The sequence below is a fragment of the Eleginops maclovinus genome, chromosome 9, assembly GCF_036324505.1.
Source record: "Eleginops maclovinus isolate JMC-PN-2008 ecotype Puerto Natales chromosome 9, JC_Emac_rtc_rv5, whole genome shotgun sequence".
NCBI lineage: Eukaryota > Metazoa > Chordata > Actinopteri > Perciformes > Eleginopidae > Eleginops > Eleginops maclovinus.
The window spans coordinates 9,003,199-9,014,538 of NC_086357.1; the positions used below are offsets into that span (position 1 = coordinate 9,003,199).

The 11,340-nt window shown below is 40.6% G+C and overlaps 2 protein-coding genes across 2 annotated transcripts; one reads left to right on the forward strand and one right to left on the reverse strand.

Annotated features, from left to right (window-relative positions):
• Window positions 1-1,872: 1,872 nt before the first annotated feature.
• Window positions 1,873-6,393, reverse strand: si:ch211-191a24.4 (uncharacterized protein LOC100150331 homolog). The gene is given in 5 exon segments (XM_063892282.1): window positions 1,873-3,546; window positions 3,548-3,669; window positions 4,826-4,950; window positions 5,720-5,801; window positions 6,249-6,393. Coding segments are annotated over 4 exon segments (864 nt in total). The 5' UTR covers window positions 5,800-5,801; window positions 6,249-6,393; the 3' UTR covers window positions 1,873-3,009.
• A 1,118-nt stretch (window positions 6,394-7,511) lies between these two features.
• Window positions 7,512-11,101, forward strand: c9h8orf82 (chromosome 9 C8orf82 homolog). The gene is made up of 3 exons (XM_063890502.1): window positions 7,512-7,870; window positions 7,965-8,013; window positions 9,869-11,101. The coding sequence occupies exons 1-3, from the start codon at window positions 7,706-7,708 to the stop codon at window positions 10,363-10,365; spliced, it is 711 nt and encodes a 236-aa protein (XP_063746572.1). The 5' UTR covers window positions 7,512-7,705; the 3' UTR covers window positions 10,366-11,101.
• The last annotated feature ends 239 nt before the right edge of the window (window positions 11,102-11,340 follow it).

An 11,340-nucleotide genomic window follows, 5' to 3' on the forward strand; every position in this document is an offset into this window, starting at 1 on the left:
TACTTTCTTCTTTAAGAGGCTCCTCTGTCCTCCACTCGTTACCTGTATTAATGTCACCTTTTTGAACTCGTTACCAGTATAAAAGACACCTGTCCAAAACCTCAAACAGTCATACTCCAAACTCCACTATGGCGAAGACCAAAGAGCTGTCAAAGGAGACCAGAGACAAAATTGTAGACCTGCACCAGGCTGGGAAAACTGAATCTGCAATAGGTAAGCAGCTTGGTGTGAAGAAATCAACTGTGGGAGCAATTATTAGAAAATGGAAGACATACAAGACCACTGCTAATCTCCCTCGATCTGGGGCTCCACGCAAGATCTCACCCCGTGGGGTCAAAATGATCACAAGAACGGTGAGCAAAAATCCCAGAACCACACGGGGGGACCTAGTGAATGACTTGCAGAGAGCTGGGACCAAAGTAACAGAGGCTACCATCAGTAACACACTACGCCGCCAGGGACTTAATCCTGCAGTTCCAGACGTGTCCCCCTGCTTAAGCCAGTACATGTCCAGGCCCGTCTGAAGTTTGCTAGAGGGCATTTGGATGATCCAGAAGAGGATTGGGAGAATGTCATATGGTCAGATGAAACCAAAATAGAACTTTTTGGTAAAAACTCAAGTCGTCGTGTTTGGAGGAGAAAGAATGCAGAGTTGCATCCAAAGAACACCATACCTACTGTGAAGCATGGGGGTGGAAACATCATGCTTTGGGGCTGTTTTTCTGCAAAGGGACCAGGACGACTGATCCGTGTAAAGGAAAGGATGAATGGGGCCATGTATCGTGAGATTTTGAGTGAAAACCTCCTTCCATCAGCAAGGGCAGTGAAGATGAAGCGTGGCTGGGTCTTTCAGCATGACCATGATCCCAAACACACCGCCAGGGCAACGAAGGAGTGGCTTCGTAAGAAGCATTTCAAGGTCCTGGAGTGGCCTAGCCAGTCTCCAGATCTCAACCCCATAGAAAATCTTTGGAGGGAGTTGAAAGTCTGTGTTGCCCAGCGACAGCCCCAAAACATCACTGCTTTAGAGGAGATCTGCATGGAGGAATGGGCCAAAATACCAGCAACAGTGTGTGAAAACCTTGTGAAGACTTACAGAAAACGTTTGACCTCTGTCATTGCCAACAAAGGGTATATAACAAAGTATTGAGATGAACTTTTGTTATTGACCAAATACTTATTTTCCACAATAATTTGAAAATAAATTCATAAAAAATCCTACAATGTGATTTTCTGGATTTCTTTTCCTCATTCTGTCTCTCATAGTTGAGGTATACCTATGATAACAATTACAGGCCTCTCTCATCTTTTTAAATGGGAGAACTTGCACAATTGGTGGCTGACTAAATACTTTTTTGCCCCACTGTATATATAGGGCTTGACATATAACGTAATCCATTCACTTTTATTGGATGTTAAAAACAGATATATCAAGACGTGTCACATATCGGAAACTGCATGGCTGTAGTGAGTGCAAACCTCTCAAACATGGTTATCCCTTTAAACCGATTTCAAATGAACATGGTGCTCAACGAGCCACAAACCTGCATCCGTCTCCGCATGTCACGTTGTCATAGCGCTGCTGCGATACAATCCCTGCTTTGTGTTGAATGGTAAAATTAGAACTTGGGTAATTACCTCACTCTGGAGAGTTTCTTTTGTTAGTAATTAAGTTTTGACCAAACAGACCAACAGTTACATCACTGCTGCATCTTTTGTGTTTGTGCACTCCATTGTTGGACAGCAGTGAAGTCATGGCTGGCAGGAAGCCTCTGGAGGGGACAGAGGAGCCAAACAGCAGCAGCGGTCCAGAGTTCTGGCACCCCCTACAGGCTGATTAGATTTGCTTGTAATCATAAACACAACAGTTCATTATAATCACATTGATAGGTTTAATTTGAATAGACACATTCATGGACAGTATCAATATCAAAAAGGTTGCATTATAGAACAAACGTTGACATAAAAACATGAATTAAAAACATTTATGAAATCAAGAGTTAAAACCATCCAACATACAAACAGTTCCAAAAATCAACACCAATGTCTAAAGCCAAAGAGCCAATGACATCAGCAGAAGTATTTAACGTGACATGGAATTAAAAAGAACACGATTAAACCTTACACTGCTCCCAAATGCAGTACAAAATATTGCATTTAATATTTGGAGTGCATGTGGATTTTTGTCCATAAACAATGACCGAGGGTTTTGAGACTTAAATTCTCAACACCCGTTATCCTGAGCTGTAGGGAAGAAAAAAAGCACTTAATAGGCAGCAGTTAGCATCATCCATTTGAGTTTTCCTATTTATCTATCTACAACAAAATCACCATGGTATTATACGGTGCTTTGAAAGGTCACTATGGAATGTTTCACGCTGCATAGAGAAAGGTGGTTTGGGCTACTGTTCCGGGTCCTGCTGTCGTCCTGCTGTGGATACTCTTGAGAAAGCATCGTAGATCCAGACATGACCGATTTGAGCCGTGAGCTTCTATCAGACATGTCACATGACAGATGTGTCGCCATAGGATTTCAACTTGAGTCAATTCATTGCATAAACAGGACACCTGTGTGTGCTACAGTAAGAAGAGGTGTGTGAATGCTGACTTGTCTATGTGAAAGCACTTTAAAAAAGGGGGGTAAATACTGGAAAATGGCCTGATTAATGCAGTGTACGCACTTTTTGCAAGATGTTTCAAAACAAAGAGAAAGGGGAACACAAAAGTTGTTCTGTAAAATAATCCCTTCATGACCTCTCAGGGCCTCTGTAGTTTGCTAAATCTATAAAATTGTCTCTAAAGGTCTGTATAAGCCGTCATTATTGTAAACTCAGTCCTTTTATCCTTGTGACCATCCTCTGGGAATGATTACAACATCTTTCCAGGTTGTGATACACTAGCCTGATTCAGAGTAGGTTTCCATGGTGATATGCCCCAGTTAAAAGTGAGCCAGCTTTATGATACCAGAACTATTTGTGATCCAGACCCCTGTCCTCCTCCTCTGTCCCCTCACACAGAGGTTGTGTCGGCCCTCAGCGGGGCTCTCTGTGCGTTGGATCTGGCCTGCCGTTTGTCCGCCTCTCTGCGTTTTCTCTCCTCCAGGTAGCGCCTCACTCCCCGGATGGTCTGGAAGGTGAGCACGGTGCCGGCGGCATACAGGATGGCTGTGATGAGCCCGAACAGAGCCACGGCTGCATCGGCCCCGCCCACATCGCAGTTCATCCATGTGTAGCCTCTCCCGGCGTAAATCCTGGCGCGCTGCTGACACACGTCTGTGGAGTTCACCCTGATGATGAAGTGCAGGTAGAGCCCCACGGCCACCACGTACGCCACTGCGCCCACCGCCTGGAACACCAGCGATCCGTACAGAAGCTTCCGGGACATGTGGTGGGGGGGTTTGTTCCCGGCCACCACAAACAGCAGCGAGAGGACCCCGAGGGTGAGGCTGAAGGGGACGCCACCGTAGAGGCCCGGCGCCCGCATCTGGCTGTACTGCATGTCCAGTTCTCGCGCCTTCTGCAGCTCGGTGCCCTGCAGGTTGAAGTTGGCTGTTCATGTCGAAGCCGCCCAACCCGGCCCCCGAGGACATGCCAGATGACACCATGTGAGCTGCAACCAGGCAGATTAGAACCAGGCTGTTTGTCAGGACGGCGCAGATCAGCATGATGCCTGAAGGGGGACAACACATGAGACAGGTGAGGGATTAAATCACAACATCAGATCAAGGGATGTGATTCACTGCACAGATAGCCTTTTAGATACAAAATAAACCGATTCTTTACTGAAATGATGAGAAGACTGCGATAAAGAGCTAGAATGATATGCTTCTGCCAACCAATGAAGTGCAGTTGCAGTTGACATTATCATTAGTGTTTGTTTATGGCAGGACATTTTGGTGAGGATACAGTGATTTATCATCACGTCATCCTTGAGTCCAAGTGGACATTTGTGACAAGTTTGAAGTTGTTCCCTTAATGCATTCCTCAGAGAGAATGGGACCGATATGGTGTCACAGTGAACTTGACCTTTGAACCTCAAAACCAGTCCCTACTCCGTAATAATATACCTAAACTAATTGTCAGAATATGAAGGACCTTAAGTGTCCTCTGCGAATATGCACCCCTTTAAGATTTAGGGACACAATTATTGAATACTTGTTGTATTGTTAGTCTGGTGGGATTAACAACTGGGCAGAATGGGCCACTGTTACATGAATAAAGCAATGTGTGAGGAAATCTGAAAAAGAATAAATTATATTTAAAAAAATAATGTAATTGTTCTGTGCTTATATGCAAGTGGTGGCTCGTGGGTAACATATAAATACATGTGAAAACAATGTTATTAGTTGTGAATATATGTAGGGTTTCAAATAGTAATAAATACAACTACTTTATAACATCTATTAATTAGCATTAATCAGAAAAATGTAAAAAAATTATTGGAAAAGTTCCAAAGGTGATGCCTTCAAATGTAGTGTTGCCTGAGCAACAATACCAATATATATCATTGTGTATTAATAATTAACGAATGGGGTGGGTAGATTATTGTTTTTTACATTCCTAGAAGATTACCTCTTTTGTTCCATAAAATACATGAAATATTCAGACCCAGATATCAGGTTATCCAATATCCTCCTTTGTTAAACTTAGCTCTGCAAAGTGTTAACTCAGTAAAAAGAGGCCTGTAAACACCAGCAAACAGGTCCGTCCAGTATTCACAGAAGGAAGAAGTAAGGCTGCCGCAGTATGACTGAAACCAAAGTCCGCCCTGTGACGCAGCAGACAGAGCTTTCATTCATATTCGACCCACTGTGATCTTGACATACCTCTCCTCGAGCAAATGTGTGAGCATTTGGACTCGTGGTGCTCCACTCGAGGGACTTCCCGTTCCCGCACATGTTTGGGAGGGGAGTCGACCTCTCTGGGGTAGTATGGGGGTCTGGAAGAAGACCTGAAGCAAAGAAAAACATGCATGATCACACAGAGGAAATCTACCTCCAGTGATTGTAGCTTATACACATTTTAGAATTTTACAGAAAAATATTAACATGGCCACTTGGTATTGCTGTAGCACTTAAGCTGCGTCTGTTTTGTTTTATTGTTAAAACAATCGGATAAACGAAAAGTTATCTGTTATTCAGCTGTTCATTTAAATTTGAAAATATTATTTTTAGAGTTTCAAGGATGTTAAAAACATAGGCTCATTTTTCTTATTTTTATGACTTTATATGTTATATCAATATTAGTAGATGAAATAGTAGAAAAAATAGCTGAAAAAAATACTGAAACTTGACATGTTGAGGTAAATATAAATAGCTAACCGTTGAGATACAAATCAATACATTTAAACAAATAAATTAGATGCAATGAAATACAGAATATTGTCTGCATATATAAAACAGAATAATTCCTATAAATTAATTATTATAAAACACTGTAGGCCTATGTGAGTGGTGTTGGATTAAGCTTGTGAGGGTTATAATAGAAATAACTTTAGGCATTACTATAAAACGTAATTCATTCTGGTGGTGTATGACCCCTCTCCTGGTTTTGGAGTTTATTTGTATACGTCCTACTTGAAACCACGGAAAAATAACCAGAAATTGCCACAAAATAAAAATAGAGAGTTAAATGAAATCTTGACCCATGTCATATACAATGTAATATAACAGGTAAACCCGAGGTTTTTAATGGTATTTAATCAAGCACATTGAACACACCTGTCATCGTTGGACTCCCGGTTTCGGTGCTCTCCGTTTCTCTCTCGGTGTCCCCGGTTCGAGCGCGGTGGCTGGCTCATATCTGCTGACCGAAACCAATACGTTTGGACACAGAATTAACCTTTGACCAATAAAGACACTGTAGCCTACAGACTACTTTAAACGAGAACAATTATGCTAGAAAAGTTATTTTAAATGAAGAACTTTTTCTTAGTTTTTTTTTTTGTATTTCAACCGTTGACGTTCGGTTACACCATAAACGTCCAACAATGCAGGCAACCGCTTAACAACAAAGTGCTGTTATCCTTAATATATTATTTTCTTTGACAAACAAAAAACCCTGTTTCGAGGACTTTAAGCTAAATGTCATGTCAGGCAACGGCGAAGCAGGTTTCACTGGTGGTAAACAAAAGAAGACAAAACATGACTCCGTAGCTTCTATGATGTTAGCTTTTTTTAAAAACTTAATTAGCCTAAAACGTGTGTTATAAAGTGTTAAGTCAACATAACTGTGAAAAATGTTACTTACTGCGGATATATGTCGACAAATACACTCTGAATTCCAACTATGACGCCATTTTTTCAAATTACTCTCAGTTGCAGGTATACAGCTCCACCCTACCTGAAGGGGGAGTAGGAGGAAGAGGAGGAGGAGCAGGAAGAGAAGCTACAGGTTCAGGTAGTAGGCAGATGAGCCTTGCACATATAGAGCTTCAGAAATACGTTTGTTTTTTTATTTTTTTTCATGAAGATCAAGGCATTATCAGCTCTTCTGAATCAGCCGCTTTGTGTGCTGCCAGTCTCCCCTCTGAAGAAGCCTCTGTTTAGTGTACTCTGTTTTAGTGGGTGTGGGAGAGGCAGCCTATGTCTGTCTGTTGAGGAGGAATGTGGTTGTTTATGGGATTCTTTTATTAAACAAGAGATTTACATGCAGCTGCAAAGAGCCTGCTGTGTTCGCTCAACATCATTAACATACTCCCGACTTGGAATCACACATTTCCAAGTTATTATACAATAGGCTGCTCACACTGTTTATGGCTCATTAAGTCATATTTTCTTAGTCGCTGGCTTGCTGAAAACCAACTATGCAAGTAATATTTTTAGTCAGATTCAACCAAAAATGACAAACATTTACTAGCTGCAGCTCCTCCAATGTCAGAAGTTTATCATTTATCATCATCAGCTATATTAGCTAAGGTAAAAGATAAAATAAGCCTTTATAGAAACACAGAAGGGGAAAGTTACTGTAACAGAAGCACATATAGAAATAAGTTACCTACAGTTAAAGGTAGTACAATTATAAGAGGTGGCATATAAAACTTAAAAACATGTACAAAATATAAAGCATACAACAGAATAGTTAGGAAAAGTGACGTTGGTGTGTTGCGATTAAAAGTAGCAGTCAGCCTATAGGCCACATTAAGTGGTGATACTTATTGTGGTTCTATGATAGTAGATATGATTGTAATTAGAATACTGAAAATACAAATAATTGTATGACAAAAATTGTCAGTTTTGTTAAACAGGACAAATAAAAAGGGAACTCCTGGACATACTAAAAAATAGTTAAACAACAATAATATGAGCCTGGTAATTGACAAGCAACATAGCCTCATTCCTTCCTGGTAATTATTTCAAGTCCTCATAAGGTAGCTTAAGGTTCAAAGAAACCTGAACATTTTAAAATTAGTTGTTTTAATTTCACTTTTACACCATGTATTGGATTTGATATTGTTTTAAATTATTCACACCAAAATACAATTCATGCTCACTAGATGGCAGCAATCAAAATCTAACGTGGTCGCCACAATGAAATACTTCCGGGTTGTGGCTCTGATAGGTAAACAATAACATGAGGGCAAATCCATAGACCAACCTTTCTACTTTGTGGAGAACAAACTAGAGTTGTGCGACTTTGGAAAACACGCTGGTCGTCCTATTGTTTTTGAGTTATTTTCTGGAAACACATTTACCCTCTCTGCGGCCATGTTGTTCCTCCGGACGGCGGCTCTCAGCTGCAGAGGTCTGACCGCTCTGCGCTGCATGCCTGCCGGCTTCACCGCCTCCAGAACCACCGCTTCATATGTCCAAGGCCAGAGCCCGGAACCACGTATCCGAGAATACTTCTACTATATTGACCACCAAGGACAGGTGGGTAAACTGACAAAAAACATAACCTTAAAAAAACATTTATGCAAGGCATTCTCCTACTAGCATGACACTTCTGTGTGTGCTCCACTTACAGCTTTTCCTCGATGACACTAAAGTGAAGAACTTTGTCACCTGCTTCAAAGGTAAAAATAAACGCACAGCCAATAAAGAGATTGTTGGCTTTAATTGTTTAAAGCAATTTCTTTAAAGAAATAAGAAAAACAGAATATTACAGGTGCAACTCAATAAATTAGAATGTCGTGGAAAAGTTAATTTATTTTATTAAGTCAATTAAACAAATTAAACTCCTATATTATATGGATTCATTACACACAAACTGAAATATGTCAAGCCTTTATTTGTCTTAATCTTGATGACTACAGCTTACAGCTAATGAAAACCCAAAAATCAGTATCTCAGAAAATTACAATATTACATAAGACCAATAAAAAAAACGATTTTTAATAGAAAAATGTCGGCCTTCTGAAAAGAATGTTCATATGTATGCACTCAGTACTTGGTTGGGCCTCCTTTTGCATGAATTACTGCATCAATGTGAAGAGGCAATGAGGCCATCAGCTGCTGGGGTGTTATGGAAGCCCAGGTTGCTTTGATAGCGGCCTTCAGCTCATCTGCATTTTTGGGTCTCGTGTCTCTCATCTTCCTCTTGACAATACCCCATAGATTCTCTATAGGGTTCAGGTCAGGCAAGTTTGCTGGCCAATCAAGCACAGTAATTCCGTGGTCATTAAACCAGGTCTTAGTACTTTTGGCTGTGTGGGCAGGTGCCAAGTCCTGCTGGAAAATGAAATCAGCATCTCCATAAAGCTTGTCAAAAGAAGGAAGCATGAAGTGCTCTAAAACTTCCTGGTAGACGTCTGCGTTGACTTTGGACTTGAGAAAACACAGTGGACCAACACCAACAGAGGACATTGCCCCCAAATCATCACTGACTGTGGAAACTTCATCCTGGACGTCAAGCAACGTGGATTCTGTGCCTCTCCACTCTTCCTCCAAAAATGTACAGTGGGGCAAAAAAGTATTTAGTCAGCCACCAATTGTGCAAGTTCTCCCATTTAAAAAGATGAGAGAGGCCTGTAATTGTTATCATAGATACCTCAACTATGAGAGACAAAATGAGAAACAAAAATCCAGAAATCACATTGTCTGATTTTTAAAGAATTTATTTTCAAATTATTGTGGAAAATAAGTATTTGGTCAATAAGAAAAGTTCACCTCAATACTTTGTTATATACCCTTTGTTGGCAATGACAGAGGTCAAACGTTTTCTGTAAGTCTTCACAAGGTTTACTTTCTATGAATATGCTTGGATACAGTTCTCTGTGAACAGTCAGCTTCTATAGCAATGACCTTTTGAGGCTTACCATCCTTGTGGAGGGTGTCAATGACTGTCTTCTGGACAACTGTCAAGTCAGCAGTCTTCCCCATGATTGTGAAGTCTACTGAACCAGATTGAGAAACCCTTTAAAGGTTCAAGACACCTTTGCAGGTGTTTTGAGCTAATTAGCTGATTAGAGTGACACCGTGAGTCTACAATATTGAACTTTTTCACAATATTTTAATCTTCTGAGATATTTATTATAAGGATTCATTACACACAAAGTGAAATATTTCAAGCCTTTATTTGTCTTGATCTTGATGACTACGGCTTACAGCTAATAAAAACACAAAAATCTGTGAGTTTATTTTTTTTAAATTGACTTAATGAAATAAATGAACTTTTCCACGATATTCTAATTTATTGAGATGCACCTGTACAAGTCACTCAATTCTGGGTCATAATGCACAACCCACCTTTAAGCCTGTCTGATGTCAGGGAATGCTGTGCTTTAGTGATGCATATATATTTGCTAAACAAATGACTGCAAGTTAAGGTGTGAAACCACTGCTGATGCCTTCAATATATTCTATATAATGTATTTCATGAAATGTATGTGACATTTAGAGCAACACTCATCGCTGTTTTTTTATTTCCAGACGTTAAATTCCTGGTGTTCTTCTTCAGTCGGCTGCGTTCAAACCAGAGTGGTCGTTACGATGGGGACTTCCCCTTCCTGTCCCTGTGTGGCAGGGAGAGGAACTTTGTGCGCTGCGACGACCGTCCTGTAGTCTTCACCCACCTGCTGCAGAGTGCTGCGGGGGCCCCGGGAGTCCCTGGAGATCAGGAGCTGCTGTCTTACTGCGGTGGTGCAGATAAGTTGTCTGCCCCGTTCCGCCCAGAGGCACTGTACATGCAACCTGTCAGTGGACGACTCTACCACCCCTGCTCAGAGCTTGCAGGGGGGGTCGGACTGGTCAGGTCTGCTCTGGCCATCGAGCTTAGCCCATACTTTGTTTATCTTTCGGATCACTGCCAATCAGGACAGCCAACACACTTTCTCTGGGGTGGACAGAAGCACACATTAACCAATGAGCTCGCAGGATGCTTCCCAACTGCTGAGAAGGGCAGCAGAGAGCAGGATGAGCTGGGATAATGACCAAATGAGTGAAAGGTGTGCCTTACATTTTGAAATGCTGTCCAGATAAGCCGCTAGTGTCCCATACGGGGAACGGGTGACGACTACATTCTCACAGTGTGATCATTACTGTTTGGAGTCTGAGCTGATGTATCTTCCAATACTAATGTATGTGGTTTGAGAGATATTCACTGATGATGCAGTGCTTTTGAATGTATTTTTGCTCGAAACCCCTCAAACAACGCACTGCAAATTTCCCTATGGATTCTGTGGATTAATTAGAATCACATGTATCGCTCTGAAGTGGTATTACTACTCAGTATTTCACAACTAAAAAAGCAGAGGTAGGATTTTAGTGTGTAGCACCTTGCAGCAATCATCTCAAAACCTGTTGATCCTGAATGTGTTAGGTTGTGTCTGTTCAGTAAAATAGTCACTATCCTCTTAAGCAAGATTCAAGAGAGAGGTTACTTTGCAAATTGAGTACAGATGATTATATATGTAACTTAAACAACAACATAAAAAACACAGATTAATGCATATCCCACAAGGATGTAACGTGTAATAAATCATGTTATTTTTTAAAACGCAACATTTACAGAGGAGCAAAGTTCTGCAGCACAGCCTATTGCAGTGTTTGGCTTTAATTAAATATAAAGATTGTATATTGTTGCATTTGCTTGGAAATAATACAAAAAAATGACTCAAATAGTATTTAATATTTTTGAAAAACAATTAAAAACTACTGAACGAACCCAACATGTCATGTTTTTTTATTTGTTTTTTTTAATCCTTGACAACAAATATTTGAGCTGAAGGTGCTCCTGCAGATTTTGCCAGCCGACCCTGTAAGTAACAAAAAGCATTTACTCAATTGTTTTGAATTCTGAGGTACATGCAATGAAATTGTTTTTTCCCCTTTATTCCGTTATATTCTTTAACTTCCCTACACTTTTCTAAATTAAGTATTCCAAGGAGCAAGGAGAAATGTCT

Coding starts and splice junctions, on each gene's coding strand:
- c9h8orf82 (XM_063890502.1), top strand. CDS start 7,706: ATGTTGTTCCTCCGGACGGCGGCTCTCAGCTGCAGAGGTCTGACCGCT. Junction 7,871..7,964: donor ATATTGACCACCAAGGACAG/GTGGGTAAACTG, acceptor CTCCACTTACAG/CTTTTCCTCGATGACACTAA. Junction 8,014..9,868: donor CTTTGTCACCTGCTTCAAAG/GTAAAAATAAAC, acceptor TTTTATTTCCAG/ACGTTAAATTCCTGGTGTTC.